This window comes from Strix aluco, chromosome 4 (genome assembly GCF_031877795.1).
Source record: "Strix aluco isolate bStrAlu1 chromosome 4, bStrAlu1.hap1, whole genome shotgun sequence".
NCBI classification, from domain to species: domain Eukaryota; kingdom Metazoa; phylum Chordata; class Aves; order Strigiformes; family Strigidae; genus Strix; species Strix aluco.
This window is the reverse complement of record NC_133934.1, coordinates 16,965,304-16,991,602: the sequence shown is the minus strand read 5'-3', so window position 1 is coordinate 16,991,602 and position 26,299 is coordinate 16,965,304. Positions and strand designations below refer to the sequence as shown.

Below are 26,299 nucleotides of genomic sequence, written 5' to 3'. Positions count from 1 at the left end.
AATATGATTAGACAAGTGAACTCATATCTGTTAATGTCAGGCAGGAAAGGAATACTTTGTTCTGCCTAGTAACAGGCCAGTACAGACTATCAACTTGTCCTGAAACTTTGTAAGTGAACACATTCTTACCATGAAATAGAGCAAACATGCTGCATGCATGGGGAAACATAATGGGCTTTACTGTGAAACACTGGTTTATTTAAGTTCAATCCTTGAATGAATGGACAAGATTAGGTAATAGTTAAATCTTTGATTTCTTCTCAGAATGAATACGAACAGCTAAACTATGCAAAACAGCTGAAGGAGAGGTTGGAAGCCTTTACCAGGGATTTCCTTCCTCATATGAAAGAGGAAGAGGAGGTAGGTAAAAATTTTCCTTAAATATTAAGCTGATCTTCCTTGGGGTTTGGAATGACTGAATAGAGACAAAGGGCTTAGAGGTTCAGTTTTTTTCACAATTCTCTGTTTTTATTACTGTGCCAATTTGCATTCGGGACTGTGCTGTCATTGTTCTATTCTCTGACTGCAACGTCACACATTCTGAAACAGTGAATATATTGAAAATTTGATTAAATTCTGGCCCTTTAAAAAAATTGATAGCAAAAGTCCACTGGGGCTGGAGTTTGTTTGCAGCAGGTAGTTATTTAAGGGGATGTCTAGCAAAACTTAAAGGAAAAAGAGAAGTCCTGTAAACCAGTGCTTCATGACTCAAACTGACACTCCCAAACAGCCTCTGACCTATATATGAAATGTAGACTAGTACTGCCAGTCTGGTGATTTATGGGTATCTGAAAACTGGGAAGCATCTTCTGGAGAGAGGAAATCTTCCGAAGTCTGTCCGAGAGGAATACTTTCTCATGTTTTCTTCCTTGCCACTTTGCCTTCTGTGTGAGTACCTCGATAAGTTACAAGTTTAAGCAACTTTAATCACTTCCCTTTTCTTTTGGGGAAAACAGTTAAACAGCTTGCCTGAGATCATGCAGTGATCCATTGGCAAGCAGAGTGTTGGAACTGAAAACTTCCATGGTCCTGTCCTTAGATTCACTTAATGTATGACATGCTTTACTTGGAGATAATTTGAAACAGGCAATTCTGTGTTGGTAGGTCCATGTAGCATTGGCTATCTGTCTGCACTGGACTTTTTTTTCCCTTTTTCCTTTGCTTTAGGTTTTTCAGCCAATGTTGATGGAATACTTTACTTACGAAGAATTGAAAGATATTAAGAAGAAAGTAATTGCACAGCACTGCTCACAGAAGGAGGCTGCAGAGTTCAGGGGTCTTAGTAAGTGGAATCAAGCAGAAGAGCTTCAGAAAGTCTTCAAGTATTCTGTGGATGAGAAGGCAGATCAAGGTGAAACATCTAATTAAAGTTAAAGTAATTTTCAAACTGCAATTTTAATCTAAAAAGCCTTAGCAGTGACATACCTAAAGTTACATATGAGCAGATACAATAGTTCTTATAAAATGGGAATTTTTTCAAATGAATTTTGACACTTCAGGAACCTCTACTGTTTGATACAGGCGGCTTGGCAGGTTGTAAAGTAGATAGTACTTAACTGTTTACTTGTTTTCAGCCTTCTTCCTCTCCCTTCCCTCTCATGGTAATATTTGATATAATAGACAGAAATGATAATTTCTAATTTCATACTTCCATTGAAATTATATTTTCTATTTGCAGACGCTGCATTTAATTCTTGGTTTTCAGGACCGCTTTGTAAGCTTTTCTGTCAATGGTTTAATAACACAGAATAATTAGCTAACTGACAGTATTTCCGATTGAAAAGCAACTCACCTTCACCAGCTCCACTGTCTAACTTCCTGGGCCTCTCAGGAATCAGAAAGGAAGAAAACTCTGTGTGTAGAGTAATTGCAGGGGAATGAATCTGTGAAGCATGCGAGTATGTCAGATGAAACATGCATTCTGAAAGTGGATATTTAATTTGTGTTTGTCTGTGACTACCTTTCCTGATGAAACTTAGAATAAATGAATAACTACTAGGTTAGCACTTTAGGCTTATTTTATGATTGCTGAAGCAGCCCAAGTTGTCTGTGTTTACAGTTTCCACTCTTAACTAACAAAGAAGAGTTGATGCTTCAAAGAAAGGGAATTCATGTGCCAAAAGTGTAATACTGGGGTGTGAAACTGCTAAGTAGAACAAGCCCTCATGAACTGACTTTGTGTGTTGATAAGATGTGGTGGTCTCATTAGAAAAACTTGAAAAACTACTCTGTAATCAGTTTTTTTTTTTTGGAACTTCTCTGAACTACCGAACCGGTCATTTTCTGCCCTCCAGGTGAAGCCTTCAGAAAAGATCATGGTCCATGGTGTGAAATACTATTGAGTCTGAACAGATGAATGTGACAGAAGTAGCATAATGGCATTACTTGCTGTTAAGTCTAGCTGGAATAGCAGTTTTGGGACAGTAGTAATTCTGCAATGGTTGTGTTCTGGACTTTAGGGAGAGGCAAAAATGGAAGAAAATAACACAGCTTGCAGTCCTCTGCAGTTTTATCTGCATTTTAGTGTGAAATTCTCTGTAGTTTACCTGCAGCGACTTGCCAGGTATATGAATAAATATATTGATTCATCAAGTGAAATTGTATTTAATTATATTTTTTTTTAAAGTAGCAATACATTATCACAGGGTAAAGTTATGCTCACTTTTGAAACTTCTTTGCAAAAAGAAACCTGATGCTCGTCTTGCTGTAAAGTCTTACGTACTTTGTGTGCTAAATTTAAAAATAAAATAATTTTGGAAATAATACTAATTTGGGAAACCTGCTATTTCTAAGGACTCCTGAAAACTATTTTAGAAAATTTTTTTTCTCAAGTAAATTGTCCTTAAAGCATCAGAAATTCTCTTAAAACAACAAAAAACCCCACTACCCAAAGCACTAAATTTGTTATTTTATGCAGTTCGCAGCTCTCTTTGTACTATGGCGATACAGGAGAGCTATTAGAGATGGTTCCTACTGCTGTCTGTTGAAGTATTAATTACAATGGCCAAATTTTAGTCTCTAACCTAATATTTACTGTTACTTTACAACTTGAATGGTTTGTCACCCCTCAGAAGTTAAAATTGTTTCTGTGCTACAGTTAAAGCTCCAAATAAAGTATGAGACAGCTGCAAAGAGTTAAGCATGGACTTCTTGCTGTGTCCCAGTCAAGAGGTTGAGCGCTGTCAGTGAGAGTGGTCCCAGCTGGTAGATTCTGTGTCCTAGTACTGTTTCCTGGGAATGTGGCAAAGCAGGTATATATATCATCTATGACAGAAGACATTTTAAAAAAGCATTTGATTTATAGCAGATACTGCTTTCATCTTGCTGTGGTTGAGTAGCAGCAGTTTACTTTTGTCCAGGGCCTTAATGGACCCTAGGGGGGTCAGGATTGGAAAAAACTAGCCAGTTGAGAAAATGGCCAATAAAAAACTGAGCTGATTTTTTTTTTTTTGTTTTGTTTTTTGTTTAAGGTGTTATTACAGTGAAAGCTTTTTAAAGCCAAAGTGATACCTATTTTTTCAACTCTTGCCAAACAATTGTTTAAAACTTTTTCAGACACTTTTTTCGTTGCCCTAGTCAAAATGTGAGTTCCACTACTATTTAAAGTTATGAGTCTCTGCTTCACTTAACACACACTTTCTGTATTTCAGAAGCTGAAGTAACAGGGCACACCACAAATATTACTAATCTTCCTCCTGAAGTAATGCTGACCATTTTCAGTTACCTTAACCCCCAAGAGTTATGTCAGTGTAGTCAAGTAAGCACTGAATGGTCACAATTGGCTAAAACTGGATCTCTCTGGAAACACCTTTACCCTGTTCGCTGGGCCAGAGGTAAGTTAAATTTAATTTTTCCTTTGAAAGTCTGTCAATTATCAGAATTTCTGAGTCTATAAAAGAGAACTTTTTAGTATAGGCTGCCATGTATGATGAACCTGACAGCTGAGCATGCTGGAAGCTTCTAGCAAAGATAGTGCCCTGGAACTTGGTTAAATGTTAAAAATCCCCAAAACATACTTCCATCTTGTAGAATTAAGAAACTAAAAGTTGTTTTGGTTGTAACTCATGAGTAGCTCTTGTATACAAAACTGTTGATGAGTTTTACTGAGGTTTGTTTGCTTGTATGAACGCTAACATGTATATTCACTAATACATGTTAACTATGATTTAAGAATCTAAGGTGTTTTGAAGTATAAATGCTGCTGTTACATCTGTATCAGTAAAATTTTTATTTCACTAGGTTACTAGGTAGAAAGAAAATACATAACTGCAGAATGGAAGTTTGAAACAAATGGAATTCTAAGATTTCCTCACAATCTGTTCTTTTATATAAAAACTTCAAAGAAAACTGTATGAATGTTAGTTTTAGTATTGATTCTTTAGATATATTACTTCAATAACTTGTACTGCAGTAAGGACTAAGTGGTTTTTTATAACTTCTGTTCCTCAAACTCTCCTGTTAATTAGAATTTCCTATTGAGAAGTGTAACCTTTGCAAAGTACCAGTTCAAATAGACAAAATACTCTGTATTCCAGTGGGGCCAGTTACAAGTCATCAGAGTATATTTGTAGGTTTAAATACTTCAACTTGTATTTGTTCATATTTATGTGAGTATTAAACAATCACTGGAGTATGACATTGCAGGCTTCACAATTGCTGCCATGTTGGTGTAGTTGAATAAAAAGACAATCCATGCTGTTTAATAAGCTGTATTGTATGTGTCTTTAAGACTTAAGAGAGAAAGCTAACAATATATAACTTATATTCTGAGATACAGACAAGCTGAAAACTTCTTTCTGGCCAGACCTTTATGGCTTCTAAAATATGTACAAGGCAGAGAGAAGTTATATGGCTTTTGGGTCTGAATTAATTTTTTTGGTTGGATAAATATTACTGAAAATAATAGTTTGGTCCCTGAGCTGCAAAAGACTGAATGGAGAGGAGAGGTTTCAGAGTTCAAATTGTTAAATTTTCATCTAAAACCTAGTTGTCTCCATAAATCAGTGCTACGCAAAAAAGGTAATTGGCAGCTGCTTAAAATGTCTTATTCCTAAACCTGGTTTTGGCACAACAGGAAGCTAGTGTCATGATGTACTGTCTATACTGCTATAGTTGTCTGTGCAGAAGTACTCTAACCTGGGTAGAAGCTTCTCAAATGGGATTTACTGCCAGAGGGGAAAAAAAAGAATATAAAACTACAGGCTTAGTTAAAAATTTAACCTTTTGGGTTTTTTTCTTCTAATACAGAGAGGGCTTCTGACACTCTTTATGCGTTATAAAGATGGGTTAGAGAATGAGAAATGTTACCGAAACATTTTGCTTCGCAGTTGGTTGACAGTCAGTTAGGATTTCATTGTCGCTGTGTTGCTCCTAAAAGAAACCTTGTTCCTTTAGATACCATTCAACAGGGGTTGCTGTTGCTTTGGGGGTGGTAGGATCCCTCCGCAGTGAGAGGGTAGAATAAGGTGTTTGTTTTAAGCACTGAAGGAGGCAGTAGACCTGCTTATAGAGAGCCCAGCACTACCAATATACCCAAACTAAAAGTAAATGAATGCCTGTGCAGTAACCCTCAGGGAGAGCGGGTGCCCTACCAACTCAAACAGTGGAGCTGTTGCTGATACTCATGTTCATCCAGATGTTCTGAAAAATGATTATCTATTGATTTGAGTCGTACGTATGTTATAATTGAATATTGTATAGCTGTTTTAAGTAGGCTACTTCTGGAACTTGGATTTCTTGATCCAGGAGTTGTCACGTGCAGTGACTGAAAACAGGCCAACAAAATACATCCCAGTTGACTGTATATTTGTGAGATTCCAGAGTAAAATGGAAATGTCTTAAACCAAGTGTTATACTAAAAGTTGATGGTTAATTTATCTACTTAAAGAACTACTGAGATTACTGAAAGAACTTCAGCACCTATATGGTCCAAATATTCCATAATAGTTTCTGGGTTTTTTGCACTCATATTGGTCCCTACTAAGAAAATAAGGACAACAGGCATGTCTCAGAATAACATAATAGGCTATGAGTTCTGTAACAGTGCTGAAACTGTTACAGGAATCTTGTGAAGCTTTAAAATACAGATCAAACAAGAATTATGTCAAGGTTCAGTCAGACCTTAGTTGAGATGAATGCAGAACTCCATATATAACTTCAGGTCAGGTCACAGTATACTGAGAAGTTAACATTGCTATTTTCTGCAGTGATGAGAAGCTTGTCTTAACTTTTTTTGCCTTTCCTTCTTTTTTGGGGGTGTGTGTGGGGTGAATAGGTGATTGGTATAGTGGTCCTGCGGCAGATCTTGAGATGGAACCTGATGAGGAATGGGTGAAAAACAGAAAAGATGAAAGTCGTGCTTTCCAGGAATGGGATGAAGATGCTGACATAGATGAATCTGGTAGGTAAATTCTGATTGTGGTGATTCCCACACCCCCCCCCCCCAAGATGACACAGTTATAAGAAATAAATGTATCAAATGGAATATTTTCTGTAAAATTGGTTTAAAATCCAGTTTTTATCATAGTTGATATGAGTACATTAAAATAATGACAAATGCAATAATACTTATTTTCTGTCTAGATTAAATGGTTACTAAGCCAAGTAGACTTACACAGTAAAAAAGAACTTGGGATGTTTTGTCTAGCAACCACTTAAGGTTCCTGAAAGGATTGCTCTTTTTTCTCATCTTCATGTCATCCTGACTCCCAGCTGGGTGAGAAAAAAAAAATAAGGAAATGGAGGGTGAGGAGGGGGAGAAGCAGGCAGCTGGTTTTAATGAGGTGAATTAATTCTTCTAGGAGAGATGAACAAACATGAGTGCAGGTAGAATAAGAGTTACAGGGATGTGTCGAGTTAGGAAGGAGGTAAAAGCTAGATTTCATCTCTTCAGGAAGTTTGGATGAATCATCTTTCATCCTAATGCTTTCTACGTTAATTTAAAATTTGTCTTAAGCTGTTATATCACAAGATACGAAACATCCTTTGAGATAGTATTTCAATATATAAAGCAAGTTTGTGGAAACAGCTGCCCCAGACAGCCCTGAGCAGCACATAATATGTAGTAGATATTTTGCAAAGTCCTTTAGTGATAATTTTCTGTTAAGACTCTTACCGTTTTTACTTGCTATTGGAGTTAAACTCTTCAGCACCGTCAGAAAGACAAGCAGGTATTTTTTAAAGATGAGGCTTAAGTAGGTACTTCCCGAAACTTGGGCCTTCTTAAGCTTTCTTTAGCTTCCTGATTACTTGTTTGGAGTTCATATTGTCATCTTACATCAAATGACTCAATATTTTAAATCTTTCTCTTCGGTTTTATTTTGCAGAAGAAGCAGCTGGAGATTCACTTGCCATTAATATAGCACAAATGGAAAAACGTTTACTTCATGGCTTAATTCATAATGTCCTCCCGCATGTAGGCTCCTCAGTGAAGACATTAGTATTGGCCTACAGTTCTGCAGTGTCTAGCAAAATGGTATGTAATTTGAAACTGGCATTTAATAATTGTAGCTATGCAGCCTCTAATTAATAACTGATGTGCTTGAGATTAAAACACTTGGGTAGTGAAAATGAGTTGCAATTCAAGGAAATGTCAATTCATATGTTGTCTGGCTTGTGTCTTTACTGATTTTCCTTCCCTTTCCTTTTCCAGGTTAGACAGATCTTGGAGCTTTGCCCCAACTTGGAATATTTGGATCTCACTCAAACTGATATTTCAGACTCTGCATTTGAAAGGTTAGTTAACTGTTGTTTCCTTTAAAAAAAAAAATCCAGCTTTTTGAGGGGGAAAGTATTTAAACATGTCTTAGTCCATTGCCAATGAAGAGAGAAATCACATTCAGGATTTGCACATAACTGAGAACTAAACCAGAGTTAACAAATCGCTGAGGCATGTAACTTTGTTAATGTCCATTTAAAATGCTCTGTCTTCACTATTGGATATGTATTACCTATCAATCTGTAGCTATTCTTAACAATAATTGTGTTTTGTTCTAGTATTAACAACTTGAAATTGTCCATAGATTATTGTGGAGTCACTCAGTTATGGTAGTTCTCTTGGTCCAGTGTAGTTGATAGGGTCTGGAATACTGCTGTTGAAGACACTGATCAAATGGTAGGCAAAGCTCTAAGGTTTAGGTGTAGTAACTGTGGATTCCTGAGTTTTACTGAAGCCTGCAGAAATTTCATTGATGTCAGTAGGATGGTGCATGAATGCAGAGCCTGCACCAATAGGTTTTATTGTGATACTGAAACTCAATGACTATTTCAGGGTTCAGTACTTCTATCATATAGTGCTCTCAAGTTTTGTGTGTTAACAACACAGAAAATTTTACCAGCATGGATGCTAGTAAAAACACTCTGCAACTTGTGCAAGAAGTTTTAGTTGAAATAAAGCCTTTATGAAATTTATGTGGCTCAGAAATGAATCTTTGTGAGCTTTTGTCAATCTCTAGTGAAACTAATACTATTTGCTGCTCCTCATCTGTCTATATTTCCAACACCCCAATTTGTAACTCAGAAAATTAGTTTGGCTTGCTGTAAATATGAGTAATCTCTTACAGCAAGTAAATGATAGTTGCCTTTACCTATCCATAGTTAGCATTTCCTTAAATCAGCTATACACTTTCATAGCTAGTAATACAACAATATTACTGTAGATCAGATTTCTATTGCAGTTGAAAAAGATAAGGCTGAATGTTATGTTAGTATGAAAGAGTCTGATTTCATTACTGTCTCTAATTCTAATCACTTTTATGGAATAATTAATACTGTATGCAGAAATGTATTTCAGGAATCCAGCTATTCTTTGACAGAAATGGGAAATGACAGGAGGATATATGATCTAGGTACACTGATATTTCAATATGTGTAAACAGACAAGCTTGAGAAACTCAAATACTAGAAATTGCAACTATTAAAATACTTTGAACTGAATATTACATCTCGGGTGTATTTGGGGGGGTGGATGGGCAAAATTTGCTAGTTCAGTAAGTTTTTTCAGCCTTCTGAGAAGTTAACTGATGTCTGGTAACTTAGATGGCTCTTGTCAACTGCATTATACACAGCAGAAGCTGCTTATTGAAACTGTCACGTATATGGTGTTTGCAGCCTGATCTACTGTTTAAAAAATTTTTCAATGTATGGCAAGTTTGGACTCTGTTTAAGTTTTGGTGTATGAAAGAAATACAGGTTGTTAACTGATTCATGATTTATTTCACGTTTCTTTAGACATAACTTTTCTAGGCATATTTGCAGCACTTGGAGTATCAAGTCTAACCTGTCTGGGGTCTTTAAATATTCTGTGAATTAATATAAGTATCTTGTGAAATGTTCTTTTGTATATTTAGCCTTAATACCTGTTTCTGAACAAAAAACCAACAAAAAACCCCCAAACCCAACCAACCAAGTAATTTTTTTTTTTCCCCACTGATTTCAGTTGGTCTTCGATTGGTTATTGTCAAAATCTACGCCACCTTGATCTGTCTGGATGTGAAAAAATCACAGATGTGGCTATAGAGAGGATTTCCAGAGCACTAGGTATCATATCAACTCACCATACCAGAGGTGTTCTGAAAAGCTGCAGAAACAGGAATGCTAAGACTTTGTGGAAAAACAGAGAGATTACTCTGCAGTCCAGCAGGAAGTATAATTGTTTGCGTGAAATCAACAATGAAAACCTCATTGAGGGAGGAGCTAGTGAACAGCATTGGACTAAACCTGATGGCTCGGAAGACTTCAATTCTGCTTATGTGTGGATGCTAGATGCAGATGATTTAGCTGACATTGAAGATGCTGCGGAGTGGAGACACAGAAACGTTGAAGGATTTTGTCTCATGGAACCAACATCCCATATTAATTGTTCTGCTTCATGCTACAATAGAGACATTTATGGATTAAGGACTAGAGGGTGGCAGCAGCACTGTGCTTCAACTGACTTGATTTACTGCGGTCACTCATTTTGTTGTGCTGGGACAGCACTAAGAACTATTCGAGCACTTCCAGAGTCCTCTGCACTGTGTAAAAAACCAAGAAGGACTAAGCAGTCAGAGAAAAAAGACTCTGCAGACTCTGGGAGTGAAAAAACAGATGAAGAGACTGCACGAGTTCTTCAGTTTCTCAGTCTGTCTGGATGTTACCAGATCACAGATCGTGCTCTCAGGTGAGGAGACATTTTTGAGGTATTTTGGTGCAGTACATTTTTTCTGATTTTTATTTGTTGGGACATTCTGGGGTGAATTTCCCTCGTTTCAGTAGAAACGTTTTTATTGAAGAAACTCTGGTAAGTCTTTTCATCTTAAAATATTTATAGTACCAGACTTGAAAACTTTCTCCAGCTTTTCCTTTGGGGATTTAAAAAAAACCCCAAACCTTTTAGATGTATCCTCTGAAGTCAAGTATTTTTGTGAGTGTGTTGTTCTAGGCAGTATTTATGCTTTTAGATTTGATCTTTAGTGATTTCTTGTTAGGAAACTATTGATTCACCAATTCTTTCATTATGCCTGTCAGTAGGCTTGTTACTCCCAGTTTTATAAAGTTTCATCTTATTTAGCCTGTCTGGATAATGACATAATTTATGGACAGGCTGAATCAATGGGCCAAGGCCAACTGTATGAGGTTCAACAGCGCTAAGCGCCAGGTCCTGCACTTGGGTCACAACAACCCCATGCAACACTACAGGCTTGGGGAAGAGTGGCTGGAAGGCTGCCTGGTGGAACAGGACCTGGTGTCTTGGTCAACAGCCAGCTGGACTTGAGCCAGCAGTGTGCCCAGGTGGCCAAGAAGGCCAATGGCATCCTGGCTTGTATCAGAAATAGCGTGGCCAGCAGGACTAGGGAAGGGATCATCCTCCTGTACTCGGCACTGGTGAGGCTGCACCTCAAATACTGTGTTCAGTTTGGGCCCTTCATGACACGAAAGACATGAAAGGTCTAGAGCACGAGTCTTAATGAGGAATGGCTGAGGGAACTGAGGTTGTTTTAGTCTGGAGGAGGCTGAGGGGAGATCTTATTGCTCTCTACAGCTACCTGAAAGGAGGTTGTAGTGAGGTGGGTGTTGGTCTCATCTCCCAATTAACAAGTGATAGGGTGAGACGAAATGGCCATAAATTGTGCCAGGGGAGGTTTAGATTAGATATTAGGAAAAATTTCTTTCCTGGAAGGGTTATCAAGCATTGGAACAGGCTGCCCGGGGAAGTGGTTGAGTCACCATCCTTGGAGGTGTTCAGAAGACATGTAGATGTGGCACTTAATGACAAGGTTTAGTGGTGGACTTAACAGTGTTAGGTTCATGGTTGAGGATCTTAAGGGTCTTTTCCAACCTAAATGATTCTGTGTTAATTTTGTATGTGTAGAACATCATGTTAAATAAGACTTCATGTAACAGTTAAAGGAGGAGAAAAAATAGTTGACTTGAACATTGAGATGGCTTCAAGAGTTACAAACTTTCCCATGTGTCATAATATTTGCCACTGATTTTGCATTGTGTCAGAAAAATGTAGTTATTGCTTCATAATGAAAATGGGATAAGGCTGAAGTACTTGCAGCCACGTGCTCGGGTGTGCTGTGGCGCTTAGGGCTGTTGGAGTGGGGAGAGCTCATGCCTACCTGTGATGTATGCTGTAGTCAACTGAAAAAGTGTGAGGCACTGCTGGCATTGATTTGTCTCTTCATCCCCATTTGATCTTCAGAAGTACCAGCTATTCAGATGTCTCCCATAGTGGTGGTTCTGACACACACTCTTTTCACTCACCAGTGTAAGCCTTGATCAGACTAAGCTTCAGATAGCTGTGTTTTGTGATTGAGCTTGTTGCTGTTCAAGTGTTAGAGTGGACTGGTACTGCTGAGTTTCATTACGTGCTGATTAGGTGTGTAGTTTGCATGTTACTGGTCTGGGTTTTTTTCATGACTTGGTAATCTAGGACCAAAGAGAGATTTGGTCATTGAGTCATGGGAAGGGTTTAGTTGTGGTGTTAGTTTCCCATTGGTGCTTTTTGGATAAAAGACAGTATTTAAAAGCTGAGAGTGTGCTGCAACAAGTGCTTCTTGCACTCACCAAAAATAGTTTGAGTCCCTGAGGAAAGAAAATAAAACCTCCTAATAAGAAACACTTGCCAGTTCATTTCATAGCAGAGTTGTTAACTGATAGCTGGTTTTGTGGTCAATAGTTCTGCCTGCTGACAGGAGAAAGTTGTAGTGATGCTCTGAAGGCATTTTCAGTTACATGTTCTGGTTTGAATCTGTAGCTTGATGATTCAAGTTCGGTGTTTTTTTCAGGTGGGTGAGCTTGTCTGTGATTGAACTTGGGCTAGCTGCCCTATGAGCTCTCAGAGAAGCAAGCACACTAACACGGAGTGATTGCTCAGGTGTGATACATCCATGAGGCTGTTGCATCAGCAGCCAAACTCTCTTGCACTCAGAGGAAAAATAGAGAATTCTACTTGAATAAAAACATGGTGTGTTGGCAGAGAGAGGCTCTCCTGTCAGTCCTAGGAAGATACAAGTCTGGATTCCAAAATAATTTTAACCAAAAAAAAAAAAAAAGAAGGTAGTCAAACTTGGGAGTGTCATGTTTTTGGGGTGGGTTGAGGAATATACATCACCTTGAAAGAGTTGCCAAAATCAGTGGTGTTTTGGAGAAGAATGTCTTGGTAGCTCTTTGAAATACTTGGTCATCTCTGGAGTCATTCATAACAAAGTGATTTACCATTTACGTCTGTCAGAAGGAATTGTTAGTTTCTGTAGAAATGGGTTCATTTTTCAGGTCTGTTATGCAGCTTCAGGGGTGATCCCCTTTATAGGGTATGAAACTGCCAGATTTAAAACTACATGATTTATTAGAGGTATGTTTTTTGTTACAAGAGACAATTAAGCCTGTGACAAGACAACACAGTCTAGTGTTCAGGCTCTTAACACCTCTCTTCTGTCTGTTAACAGGGCATTGACTCTGGGAGGAGGACTGCCACATTTGGAACACCTTAACCTCTCGGGTTGTCTCACTGTAACTGGTGCAGGCCTGCAGGATTTAGTTTCTGCATGCCCTTCTCTAAATGATGAACACTTTTACTACTGTGACAACATTAACGGTAATGTCTTTTTATGAAGATTGATGCTTTTCTGGGGAGCGATGTTTGGTATAAGGACACTTTAAAACAAAACATAAAGAACTATCAAAACTCCACTTTTTTTTCTTGACTGTGTAGCACCGAGTTTCACAGATTAATTATGAAATGACAATTGTTAAGTCAGTTCTTCCTCATTTGTTCTTCTGGGTTTTTTTTTTTTTTTTCACACTAGTACAGTTCTGTGTTACCTGTAGTCCATGTATCTCATCGTTGAGTTTAGCATAAGTAATAGGGGCAAGAAAGTAAGTCTCCATATAGCTAATACATACTTACCTTCTACATATCTTCCCTGTAAACCATGCAGTTGTATGTTTTCTTTATGGTCATAACTTCAGAGGATTCTTTAGATTGGTACCAAAGCGGTGATTTTTATGAAAGGAATGACTTGTATTTTGCCCTGCAAACCTACCATATTGCAGTAGTTTTGGATTAGGATATTTTTGATCCTACCATCATGTGTCTTTATGGAAAATGTAATTTAGTTTTTTTGGTTTTGCTTGAGTCAGTAAGTTAGGGATGGATCTAAGCTGGAGAAGTATCTGGATAAATGCATAAAATACGTCTGTGGTGGTGCAAGTCTTTTCAGTGTTTACCACACTGGAATTCAGTCTATTATGTTTAGCACAGTAAGCATTCATAGCATTAGAGATGGGAACCATGGTGTGACTTGTATTCTATGTGTGAATTTAAAACAGGTAAGTGCAATAGAAGGGAAGGGAAAAGGAGGCTAATAACTGAGTTCACAGGATTATAAGAGCTTATTGTGTGTAAAACAAAATTATATTCCCTGGTAGTTCATGGTGTTCAGCTCAATAATTTGCATCTATATTGAGATGCAGCCACAGTGGGGGTAGAGGATGCCAGAGCTTTGGTACTGCAAATAAATCTCTACTGACATTTGGGTATTCAATCCATTGAAATTGGTATAAGATGATGCACTTGGATTGGATCCTAATATTAGAAGTGAAAGTATTAAATCATATTTTTCTTCCATAACTTTTGCACTTCCTCATGCACTTTTTTGACACTACTGTTTTTTTCAAGATGCTTGCTTTTTGTTACTTGCTTCCATTCCATCCAGACTACAGCTTTTAATCTTCTAGCATTTCAACCTAAAAATTTTAAGGTTCCTTTTTTAAAAATTCTTCGCTGACTTTCTTTCCTGCATTATGTTGAGTTTAAAGATGTCGTCAGAGACCAGTTAAAAGCCTTTTTCTTTTACATCTGATTCCTTGCTATTTTTCCTCTGTTTTCGCTTCTGTCAGTAATACCAGATTTGATGTTCTGGTTTGTCTTCAGACATTTGTTTCTCCCCTTGTCCCTAAAATACATTGTGTCGTCTTAGCATTAGTTTACAAAGCCAGAATCTCTTGTGTGAATCCACCACTTTAAAGCTTGGCTGTTCTGTAATATCCTCAAGAAATTATTTATATTTACTCTGTAAAGTTGTCCTGATCCTCTTCCTGTTTATTTCTTTCCTTTTACTGCCTGCTGGAGCTGTGAGCCTATAAGCTCTGCTTGGTTCTGTAAAGCATCTTGCATGCCTTTGGATGGACAGCTACTCCTGTAGAGAGAAATCAACAGGAGAGTGAGGCTGTAATGGTCTGACTTCTCACATCTGTTGAGAAATAATAGCATCTCAGAAGGTTGTGGCTGTCTTCTTCCTATCAAAGGAAGTTGATAAAAACTTAAAGGGATGTCCTAAGCAAAATTATGAAATGGAAAATAACCTTTTATAACTGAATCCCCTGCAGTTTTATCTGGGTACTGTTCTTTGTATTTTCACTCAGACTTCATTGTGATAGGGGTGTTCAGTGTGAAACTAATGCTTTATTCCACTCTGTGGGCAGCAGGATTTCTGAAAGAGCTTGAACTATTTCTATATCATTTGGTATTTCTAAAGTAACTGTAGGGAAAGTTGATAGCTTTTTCATTTAAATCAATACGTATCTGAAGCTGTTTGTTTCTTTGCACATATATAGATTGTATTATTAACTGCTGCACTAAGATTACTGATCTGTAAGCATGTAGAGAATAATTTCATCATTTTCTTTGCCCACCAGCTTATCAGGGATTGTTTTCGGGGAAGGAGATATGTTCTGGGATCATGTTGGAAAAACCCGTCAGTCTTGCAGAACAAAAAATGGAGCCAACAGCATGGAATTTAGCCATCTTTGAATAATAAAGATACCACTTTGTCGTCTGTTGATAATTAAGGGCTTTACTTTTCACCTACAGCCTGTTTTCATTTTTTTTTTCTATAAACACTGAGCCTAATAGGGGCCCTTACACACAGCTTCATTGGGTTTTCTTTGTGGAGGGCTTGCTGGACTTGTTTAGTAGGCATGTTTGTTTCCAATTTTTGGATTTTCATTGCAATGCTGGTCTAACCATAGTTGCTTTACCTTTTTAGTAGACTAAAACTGAAGAGGTAGAGCAGCTGTGGTTAGACAGACTCAGTTCACAGACTGCTGTTGCACAGCAGTAATATGATGCAGTTTTTATGAGCAGAGACCATGAATTTGTGCACACTCCCAAATTTATTTTCAGTTTGTTTACTGTTAGTATGACTTCAATTCTTGGTTTGCATACTAATGTTTAGGATCTCTACCTATGTTTTGCTTAACACTGGAGACTTGGAGTTAGTGCTCAGCTGCAGCTGAAATCAAATCTGTCAGTATACACCCCTTCTAATTGATGATCTTGTTCAACATCTAAAACTTTTGGTTGTAGAGCACACTGAACTCTGAGAAGAATTCAATGTTTGAGTTGCTTCTTGCCACTTAGATGTTTAGCTGTTTTGTCCAGTTGTGTTCAATCTCCTTACTGTATTCTCAGTTTTAAAGCCTGGAGTGCTGTCAGCTTCAGGCTTAGGAAAATGGGGCTCCTTAATCTCTGCAGCAGTACCTCTTTGCAGCCTTTAGGTGTGATTCTGTTTCTAGAGGTTTTTTAATGTAGTCCTCAGGTGCTGTAATTAAAGAAGTAGGACATTAATGAAATAAAGTTCTGGTGATTCTGATGATTCACTATTTTCTTCTGGGATTTAGAAATTAATTGGTCATAGTTTGATCTGTCTTCCAGATCAAACTATTTTTTTTCCTTTTTTTTGTCTCCCTCCTTTTTTTTTTTTTTTTTTTTATTTTCCTAGATGGGTCAGGGATTCATCTTGCTGTAGACCACATGAATGTTTCTGCTGCCACAGGCGAGAGCTAGAACAAGTGGCCAGAGGGGTGGTGGCAGACAGTTGTCCTGTCTAGAGTGGTTCTTTCACCATGGTCTTGGTCTGCGTTGTCATGTATTCTTGGTGAAATGTCTAACTTCTGTCTAGGAAATTTTGACTAATTTTTGTTTCACTGGTACGTGTAACAAAATGAGTAATCAAATAGCTATGCTCCTTTCTTACATTGCAAGACATGTTTATATGTATTTTATTTTAAAACACTGAGGGCAGTTCACGATGACTAAACAGACATCTCTTCTGGGTCATCTGAAGCATCTGAGTAATCAGACGTGCATGTAAAGAACATTACAATAATCCCGTTTAGAGGTAACTAAACAAGTAACATAGACTGGCAGGTTAGATGAGAATCTGATTAACTTTGCGTTCCCAGGTGAAACAGCCTAAAACACATATAAGTTAGGCACTTCATTACTAGCACTTGTTAAGTCTGAAAGTGATTCCAGCCCCACTATAAGATCTGAAATGGCCGTCTCACTGGACAATATAAAAGGGTTTGTATACAGTTACCATATTGCTTAACGTGATGCATTGGTGAGGTGAGATGAATTTGGAGACCTTGTGTATAGAGTCCAAAGGAAACAGGAGAGAGTGGTTTTTGGCAAGATTAAAGAGGCCATTTGAACTTCGAGATAATTTGAAAACAAAGTCCAGTCCAAATGAGGCGAGTAGCAAAGACTGGGAAGATCAGAGATTAGGAAGCCAAAGGTCAGCTGTAGTAAATAAAGCTAGGGAAACAAAACCAGTCTCTGTGGCTATCAAAAGCAAAGGCATTTGAATTTAGCTATCTGTATCAAATGTAAAAAGCGCAAGCTAAGGCGGGCTAGGGCATTTATAGAGGAGATAAATGACCTGTGGTGGAAGAGATCAGTTGACATGTCAAAACATAAATGAAGTCAGTCATAACGAAATAGTCTTACTATTAAAACAACCAGTAGTGACGCTACCTTGTTGTAATAAGAGCATAAAATACCCTCCAAATTATGGGAATTGCCTGTATATGCTAAGAAAGAATACAGGGTGGCAGATTTCAGGAGATGTGATTTCAACCCTGAATATTTCATTTTATCAGAGGCTATAAAAGGAAAGCTGGTGATGGTATGAGGATTGGACACGGGCCAAGAAATGCAGCATAGGAAGAAGGGTGAATTTTCAATATGATATGGTTAATGTAATTTGTAATTCATTGCCTAATAAATTAGGAAATGAACCTAAAAACTTTTCAGATGATGCAGTTTACTTAGAAGTTTCTAAATTTTTGAGATTTTTAAGTTGCTATAAGACTGGTTTAAATTTAAAAACTGAAAGCTAATTAAAGGATAGGAAGAAAGGGCAGGGCTTAATGGTCACTGTTCAGGATGGACTGGAATCTGGGAGGTGACATCTCTCTCCCTATTCCACCCCCCTGCAAGAGCTCTGTGCTGTGATCAGTCTTACTCAGCATTTCCATTGCTGTTGGGGTCTAAGAAATGCACATGGTAATTTCCAAGTTTTGAGTGGTACTGAGCTGCCTCAAGTAACAATACTGGTGCTGAAGACTTCCAGAAGAACTTCTTATGAGCTTGAATACAGCTGTATGTATGGTTATGTGTTTGGGTGGTTGGGAATAATCAAACTGTGCATGAAACTGAATTCAGAGCTGGCAGTTGCAGTGTGGAGACAAATGATTTCAGAGCGCTGTTGGTGCCAATTCTGAGATGTTTCCTGTTTGCAGCAGCAGCCAAAAAAGCCACCAATGTTATGCATCATCAGGGTGTTGAGAACAAGATAGAGGGTGTTGCTGCATGGTCCTGGAAGCCTTGGGGCACTTCCATGTTGAGTACTGCATGCGGTTTTGGTCTCCCCATCTTGAGGAGTGCATGTAATGAAGTTACAGAAGGTACAGAAGAGGTCTGCTAAAAAGAGTTAGGGAACTGAGCAGCTGTCTTGCAAGGAGACACTCAAAAGGCTGGAGTCTGGGAATGAGAAGGCTGAAAGGGAGATGACTCTTTACAGAACTGGGAAAGTGGTAGGTGAGGTGAATGTACAACAGTGACTCTCCAAATTCTGCAGCATTAGACTTCAGTGACAGTAGATCAAGTGGGTAGGTGATTGATTTAAAGCAGATGCACAATGTAGTGAACTTCTAGAACTTGGTCCTGTGGGAAATTGTGTAAGCAGTTAGTATCAGCAGGTTTAAAAAGCGGTTAAACAAATGCATGCACAACTGAGCCATAAACAAATACTAAAGGGAATGGGTTTTAATGTTGATGTTGCTAATACAGCAGTTAGGGATGCTGGGAAGACATAGAAGGTATGCACAATAGGCTTGTATAGTCTCCCTAGATAACACTTGCTGTTGCCAGTGATGAAGGCAGGGTTAGATGGGACCATCGGTCAGACCTAGAAGGGCAGTTTTTATGTTCCAGTTATGAGCATGAGGAAGAACACTCTTAAAATGAGCAAGAAGAGGATGGAAAACAATATTGAAGTATAGTGAGTATTCCCTTGGGATGTGGTTCTGTATGTTTTGTTAACAAGCATTTTATGAGAAATGTGGAAGTTGCTTCAAAATTACTGATGTGCTGCTTAGCTGTGGCAGTGATGAGGAGGGTCAGCTACGACTTGGAAAAAAGCTGCTGCACAGAACATGTTCTGCTAAACCAGCTATTCAGAAGCACCGAGTCTTCTTTTTAAAGGATTTATGAAGAAGCTTTCAAACTCTAGCTCGTAAGTGACTTGGAGGATTAAAATTGAGTTCAGGTGAATAGAAAGTTCTGAAAAGGAAAATGAGTTTACTGAGAAACGAAAAGTTTACTAATTTGCATACTGTAACCATTGTCCTTCATTCTAGCTTCAGGTTTGTTTTATTCAGTCTCATGCATATTAACTTAATTACCTTGTAGAATATTGCCCATCGGTGTGTGGCACGAAGCAGAAAGCTGACTTCCAGACACCAGGTTCTTGGAAATTAATTGAATTATGACTTTAAATTACTGTTCAAGGGGAAAAAACAAGCCAGACGTAGCATGGTGCCCTAGTTCATTACATGATTTTGCTAGTCTTTTCTAAATGTATTAAAACCACCTTAAATATTATTTGATTTGTCTCAAATACAATGGGGGGGAAATTTGGGTTGTCCTGGTTAGGTCTTTACCAGCTTGTTTTAGTTAACTCATCAACCCACTTCCAATTTATGTTGGGTGCCAGAGTTCAGCCAACCTGAATGTAAATGTTTGTGTGTCTGAAGCAGGCATATGGCTGCAGGAAGTAAAATCCTGTATTAATAAATGTAATAGTTTCTTATCTCATGATCACTTTTAACATTTCAAATTAAAGGGGTAACAGTAAGCGAAGGTAAGTGGAGGTGGGTAGAATTACAGTGCTGGTTTGTACTGTCTGTACTCACTTTTTCTTTTTGAATGGCTAGTTTTTACCCTTCTGGCTTCTGATAACTGCAGTGATACTAAAGGTGATTTTAGTTTTTGAATTTCCAGTCAGAGTACGTGAGGTCTAGCCAACCATGAAGTGTTCATGGAGGGGGGGAAAAAAAAACCTTCCATGCTAAAAAACTGTCTATTATAGTACAAATAGCTTTGGAGATTATGGTTTCTTTTGGTAATGGCATGAAGTCATCATCTGAATTTGAAAAATGGAAATATGCATTGTGAAAATATACCTCAATTCTGAAAGCTAGCTGGGAGAGCTTGCTTAAACTTGCTCATTTAGTGTTGCTCATCGTACAGCTGTATCATTTTAAATGTGTTATCTTCATGGGACTAAGCTATCGGAGCAAAAATCTCTTGAAAAATAACTGATCCAGTTGAAGTTTTTATATTGGGATAGTACTGGCAATGTTTCAGACTTCACAATGCTGAATGAAGTTTAGTGTATCAAAAAGGAGACATTTTCTGAATTACCGGGCTATGAGAATTCTGAATCTGAATAAATGGCCTTTTCTTCTTTTCACATTTGTTCTGTTTTTGTGCAGGTCCTCATGCTGAAACCGCCAGTGGATGCCAGAATTTGCAGTGTGGTTTTCGGGCCTGCTGCCGCTCTGGCGAATGACCGCTGACTTCTGATCTTTCAGTCTACTTCATTTAGCTGAGCAGGCTTCCTTTCATGCACTTTACTTACAGTTTGCATCTTGTGTTAACAATCCTTGGAGTGAGATTTGTTATACTAGGCTGACCCTGCCCACAACTTCAAAATCTTAATTATGAGTGTACTGTACAGTGTTGTAACAATCTCACAATCTCATTTGGTTTGAAGGGTGTTGGGTTTTGTTTTACTTAATTTGGGGAAGATGGGAAAACACTCAGATTTTCTTTTTTTTTGGCCACTTTCTTCCAAGTTTGGCACTTAAATATACTTTACTGGATTATTTTGTGTTAAGTGAATGGTTTTTTTTATTTTGAATCCATAAGTACAGTATAAAGCTCTGCAGAGAATTTGAAATGTATTGTTTGCATTTGGGTAACAGTTATACATCTTTAGGAGCCTTGTTTCTTCCCCTTTCCTCTCATCCTCAAGTCATTCTTTATATTGCAAAATTAGGGAAATTCCCACCTTCCTTTTGCATTTGGTTTTGTATTTGGGCTTGAAAGACATACTCAAATAAAACATTCCCACCAATAAAAAATTGATGTAGCAGTTGAATATGTATGCTTTTAAGGTGTAATATCCAGGTGCACTGCACCAGTAGGCTGCAGAGATTGGGTGGGTGGGTGGGTGTTGTGGTGGTTGCAGAGCTGTGAACCTTGCAGTGTGTGTGGGGTTTGTCATGTTTTTTTCTTCTCATGACTGTGTTAAGATGCATTTTTGAAACAGCCTCCAAGGAAGTCAGTTTTCATTAATATGAAATCCATGGAAGACAACAATACATTTTCTGCATTGCTTTGATTTTTAAGAAGACTGCTCGCTGAACAGTAGACTAACAGGGAGGGAGAGAATCCATTGTTGGGCTGAGTGAGACCTGTGCTAGGAAGAGAGATGAGTAATGTATGAGTAGTGCCCAAGTGTGTGGGTCAGGCAGTATGGGGAAGAGCCCATTGCAAGAGGAAGCGAGTACTGTAGCCCATGTTAAGTTGCCAACTTTAATGGCCCCTGCTCATGAGTGGCATAGTTGCAGGGTGTTTCTCTCTCAGGCAGAGCTAGGGGTAGGTGGCAGCCTTTGTAGAAAGCAGACAGGTTTTTTCCCCCCATTCTGCCTAATTCTGAAGGTTGACAATATGTCAGGCTAGTAATTTTTGCCTGTTTTACTAATTGGATAAATTCTTCTGAGTAGTATTTATTTAGGACAGCAGTCATGGTGACAGATGTAGCTTTCAAGATTCTTGGTGTCTGGAAAGTCAGCTTGCAGGCATGGCTGGAGATTACAATAAACAGCAGGTTTTGATACTGTCTTACTCCCACTAATACTGGAGTAGTAAGGTGAGAAAAATACTAATGCATGTAGTGTTGGTGCAGAGTTGGCTGTTCATGGTTAACAGCTGAATGTGGGCTGGAGGCAGAATGTGCAGTGCTCAGTTAGAAGCCTACAGAAGAGGGATAAAAGGATATTCCATTATTCCAGCAACTGTTGCTTCAATTAAGCTGCATTAAATTTACTTTGGTGCCCAAAGGTTAGAGTAGATCCATGGCCATTTGTGCAATGCTCACTGAGACAAGGTGAGAGTAGTAACAGGGTACATGGTGGCTTTCTTGCATCTGTCCTTGTTCTAGAACTCTTGTTTCTGAGGCTGGGAAGGGGCAGCTAGAGGTCCTTCTCCTTGCTGCTAGGTGCTGTTTTCTGTGCAGATTGGTAGAAACAGTTGAGGACTAAATCACAGCTGCACAAAATTCTGTCCACTTACTTACATGTGTTTCTTCTTCACCCTTCTCTGAAGGGGAATTGGACTAAACTCAGGAGAAGGCATCAGTGTTGTTCAGCAAAGCATCATGTGATGACATGCAAACAAACTCCTTTCTGGGGGAAGCTTATAGAGGGGAGCCTGTGGCAGCAACCCCAGGCTCTAAACCAAAGACTTTAGTGTCCAGTATTTATTAGATAGACTGAATCTAGTTTGGAGTTAAGCTCAAGAACAACCTTAAATTTGATATATTCTGATGAACATTCTTCCTAAGCTCAACCTACCATCATTTTCACTGGGAAGAGTTTGATTAGCAAGATTACTGCAGGAAAAGGGTATCTATCAGTATTAACAGTTAACACCACTATTTACATACTAATAAGTGAATCTGATTTTTGGTAAACTATTCTTTTGATAATCTTTACTAGGGTAACTTGCAGATAAGGATTTCAGACTCCAAAGTAATTTAATCACATTCTTGTATAAAATGAATGAACTTCCACTTAGGTTTTGGTATAAATATTTATTAAATACTTGTCACAACTTCTAAAGAAAATGTCATCCTACACACTTCTAAAGGGTGCTGGCATATACAGACACTAAGTATGAAGCAGCCTCTTAAAAACTGAAGTATGGCCTTCACTGATGGCTCTTTGGTGCATAAAATTTATTCATGGCTAAACAGTCCTCATCTTCATTCGGGAACTTGGGTACTGGAAAAGTGTAACTATTTGTATTTGCCAGTGTCTTCCAAGAGGAAGAAGGTCTGTAGATTGAATAAGACTGATGACCTAAAAACTTAGTCTTCAAGGCATGATTCCAGGAACCAAGTTTCATCTGAAAACAAGGTGGCTAAACTTGACCATGCCACCATACGTGGGCATATGTAGTGCTTTTAAGAGTTGATCTCCCCCTGGGAGCGATAAAATACTGCATAAAAATCACCTATTGGTACTGGAATTTTAAGCTGTCAGTCTCTCAGCACTAATAAGTAGTATCTTCAGTGGTGGTAGGGTGAATAAAGCTCATGTGTTTGCAGCTACTAAAAACCAGGTTCTCATTCAATTTTTAAAATACTTGGGATAGCTCAAATCAATAGTGTGAGAAATCTGTGTGTTTGCCCCTATGTAAGAAAATGTCTTGAGGTATTCTGACTGGTCTGTACTACCTATTTCGAACAAGTGAAGCAACATAAATCCATACAGAGAGAACATTTTGGGGATAAGCATGAATATACACAGCTAGAGCAAATTCAACATTGAAAACATCAATGGTATGAACTCCTGTGCTGTGTACAGCTTCTATTAAAGGTCTCACTTCAGAAAATGGCATATGAATAGGAAATCCAGAGACCTGGGAGAAGGAAAGAAGAAAAAACATGTAAGATGAAAAGGTAAAGGCACCTGAATAAATACATCATTTTAAAAATCTGTTTTACTGTGCATGTAAATTTATCTTTTCTAGTGCTGGCCTGAGGAGATGCAATAAAAAAGCCTATTTTGTATTTCAGTACCACCTCCCTATTTCATATACTCCAGGCAAGCTTTTGACATTTTTTCTCTTTAGTCTGGCTTAAGTTTCAAGTGAAGATGTTTAGAAACCCACTAGAATAAAGTTATATTAATGAACACATAATGGCATAACTTCACTGCTTTTCTGCCTCTTAATTGTTTTTAATTCATTGTGTTCTGGGGATTTGCAGTGGCAAATGTCTCCTGCCCATACGACATCTCAGGTCCAACAGAAACTGAAACCTCAACTCATTTTGAAAAGTGCCATAGTTGTGTGCAGTACTGTCACCACATGTCTTTTACATGAAAAGCAGAAGGACCTAACCTTCAGAACAGCCTGGAGGAAGAATGCATGGGTGCAGCTGCAGTGGATATTTAGGTAAATTTTACCCTGTCTTTAAAGAGTGGAGCAAAGAGTAGAAAACTGAAGTAAAGCATGTTGTGTGGGCTTCTGCACCTGTAAGTAAACTCTGTGCAGTGCTACTTCGCTCCAGTGCCAGGTTCTTACTGAGCAGACTTGAGAGCTAATGCACTGATCAACCCATAAGCATCCAGTGCCAGTGGAGTGAGGGCACTTGTATTTACATATTGGACGTAGCGACTGTTGTGGTACAGCATAATACAAGAACAGTGCAGCCAATTTATCTTTACGTTCTTATCTTTACTTTCAATGGAAAGTTTATGTTCAACATCTACAAGTGAAATAAAATAGATCATCGCTCCTTCACTCTCTAAATATTACACTGGTTTTAGTATAAAAGCTCTTGTGAGTTTTGGTGGTAGAGGAAATAAAGAGCCTAGGAGGCTCTCCTGTACCTCAGAGTAGTGATACTGAATCCTAGGGATTTAGATTTCTAGTTTTATGCGCAAGCCATACATGTCCACAACTGTACCCTGTAATCTCCTAGCTGTTTTTGCAGCTCTGCCTGATGGTCATCTTCTACATCTTTGCCTTGGTTTTGTTCCAGAAGCGGCAAAAAGTTACGTAGGGTAGAGGTACAGTATCTGTTCCAACGAGTTAGGTGCCTTGGTCTCCATTCCATAATCTTATCTTTTAATATTTTTTCAATCCTGCAATAAAACAGACATCATTATTACAATTCTAGTATTTAGTGGACATCTAAATTGATGTCCCTTGACACATTTAGTACAGATTATGGGGAACACAAGTGACCTCTGTTAAATTTACTGCCACATAAAAGCACAGAAAAGCAATGCCAACATAGCTATACACTGCCTGCATGTTCAGTAACAGAATGGGAGGCCAGGGGCTTAGAACCCTTTCTAGTTTACACCATGTCCTCTCATCTCTCTACAGCATTTTGCTTATTAGGAAACTGCATAGCAATAATGAATCAGTTCTTTCTATGTGGCAATCTCTATTATCAAGAGAGAAAAAAGCCCCTGTGAACTACAGCTTCTGTTTTTTTATGGTTTGGGTTTTTTTTTTTTTAGGCCACTCTCGACTCAGCATTCAAAGCACGTTTTTAGGACCTATGTATAAGTATGCTCCAGTGATCAGCACTGATAGCATTTGTTTTGGAGGTAGAATTACCTGCCCTGTAGTTCCACTGCAGCAGCCTTGTCTGAATGCTGGTAAACTAATTCTTCAGGCTACCAATAAATAAAACAAATATTAATATGTGCGATCTCTTCTTCATAAAACAGTGTAACTTCAGTAGTTAACTACCTTGGTGGTACTCACATGAGTTCACAATTATGCTAAATAATCTATTGTTTATTTATTTATTGAAACATGGTAAAAACTTTAATGTTTGCATTTTTTCCAGTGAACTTCAATTGCTTATACCTTTGACAAACTGTAGAGAAATTCCTGTTTGTTTAGTAAGGATGTGTGTACAGCTTGAAGTAATGCCTTCCTAGCTATAAGATAAAAGTTGACATTTTCTTTACAATACCAAGCTACTACTTTAGATATGTTTGTGTTAAAGATTTGTCCCATTTTCTTCACTGTTGTCCTGAGATCTTACATGGACAGTTAGAGGACAACAGCTGTGCATTCATTCTGTATAAAACCAAATACTTTGCAGTATTCCTGCTTTCATTTTTTTTAAGGAGTGCCTGGGAAAATCCTTTTAAAACCCAATGCTATTGCATAAATACACTTAACCACAGAATTCCAAAGAACTTGGGCAGTGCTTCTTTATACTAAGTCTGTGATCTCTCAAACCCTCAAATAGAGTTGGTGATAGATCCATTAATACCTGAACGCTGCAGAGACCAGGGTAGGGCAAGCTTCTTGAAAAGAAAGACTTCCAAAGTTTTGGTTTGCTGATATCAAAATTTATCCTTACTGGGGAATCATATTCTTGCATATTAAACCAAATCTACAAGAAAACAAGTTTAACTTTGAGAATCTAATAGTAGCTATGGATTGTGGCAATAAAATACTATATAATCTTGACCCTCTACAGCAATTACCAGTCTTAGTTCATATGAAACAAGACAATCTTGTACAGTCACAGCTGATGAGCAAGTTCTGCATTCTCACATCAAAAGGGATGGTGCTGGTCTGTCATGTCTCATGCTTCTGAGTACGAGCAGAATTACTGTCTGCAGTTGGCAACTCTTCCTGCTG

General features: G+C 38.2%; 2 protein-coding genes across 11 annotated transcripts in view; one reads left to right on the top strand and one right to left on the bottom strand.

Annotated features, from left to right (window-relative positions):
* Window positions 1–20,979, top strand: part of FBXL5 (F-box and leucine rich repeat protein 5) — a 35,971-nt gene extending 14,992 nt beyond the window's left edge. Inside the window, exons 3-12 of one of the 3 annotated variants that reach the window (XM_074822159.1) lie at window positions 265–360; window positions 1,168–1,351; window positions 3,651–3,833; window positions 6,275–6,400; window positions 7,326–7,474; window positions 7,652–7,734; window positions 9,437–10,159; window positions 12,933–13,081; window positions 18,931–19,067; window positions 20,329–20,979. In XM_074822159.1, the coding sequence (XP_074678260.1) occupies window positions 265–360; window positions 1,168–1,351; window positions 3,651–3,833; window positions 6,275–6,400; window positions 7,326–7,474; window positions 7,652–7,734; window positions 9,437–10,159; window positions 12,933–13,081; window positions 18,931–19,034 (1,797 nt within the window). In that variant the 3' untranslated portion in view covers window positions 19,035–19,067; window positions 20,329–20,979. Of the gene's footprint in view, window positions 1–264; window positions 361–1,167; window positions 1,352–3,650; window positions 3,834–6,274; window positions 6,401–7,325; window positions 7,475–7,651; window positions 7,735–9,436; window positions 10,160–12,932; window positions 13,082–15,183; window positions 15,333–18,930; window positions 19,068–20,328 lie in introns of those variants that run through there. The other 2 variants (XM_074822160.1, XM_074822158.1) reach the window with 2 other exon arrangements.
* A 1,718-nt stretch (window positions 20,980–22,697) lies between these two features.
* The window catches only part of CC2D2A (coiled-coil and C2 domain containing 2A), a 65,945-nt gene continuing 62,343 nt past the window's right edge, over window positions 22,698–26,299 (bottom strand). For 6 of the 8 annotated variants that reach the window (XM_074822149.1, XM_074822150.1, XM_074822154.1 and 3 more), the window contains 4 exons: window positions 25,926–26,048; window positions 25,256–25,314; window positions 24,594–24,771; window positions 22,698–23,542 (listed from right to left, as the gene is read on the bottom strand). In XM_074822149.1, coding sequence (XP_074678250.1) covers window positions 23,354–23,542; window positions 24,594–24,771; window positions 25,256–25,314; window positions 25,926–26,048 — 549 coding nt within the window. In that variant the 3' untranslated portion in view covers window positions 22,698–23,353. Of the gene's footprint in view, window positions 23,543–24,516; window positions 24,772–25,255; window positions 25,315–25,925; window positions 26,049–26,299 lie in introns of those variants that run through there. The other 2 variants (XM_074822153.1, XM_074822156.1) reach the window with 2 other exon arrangements.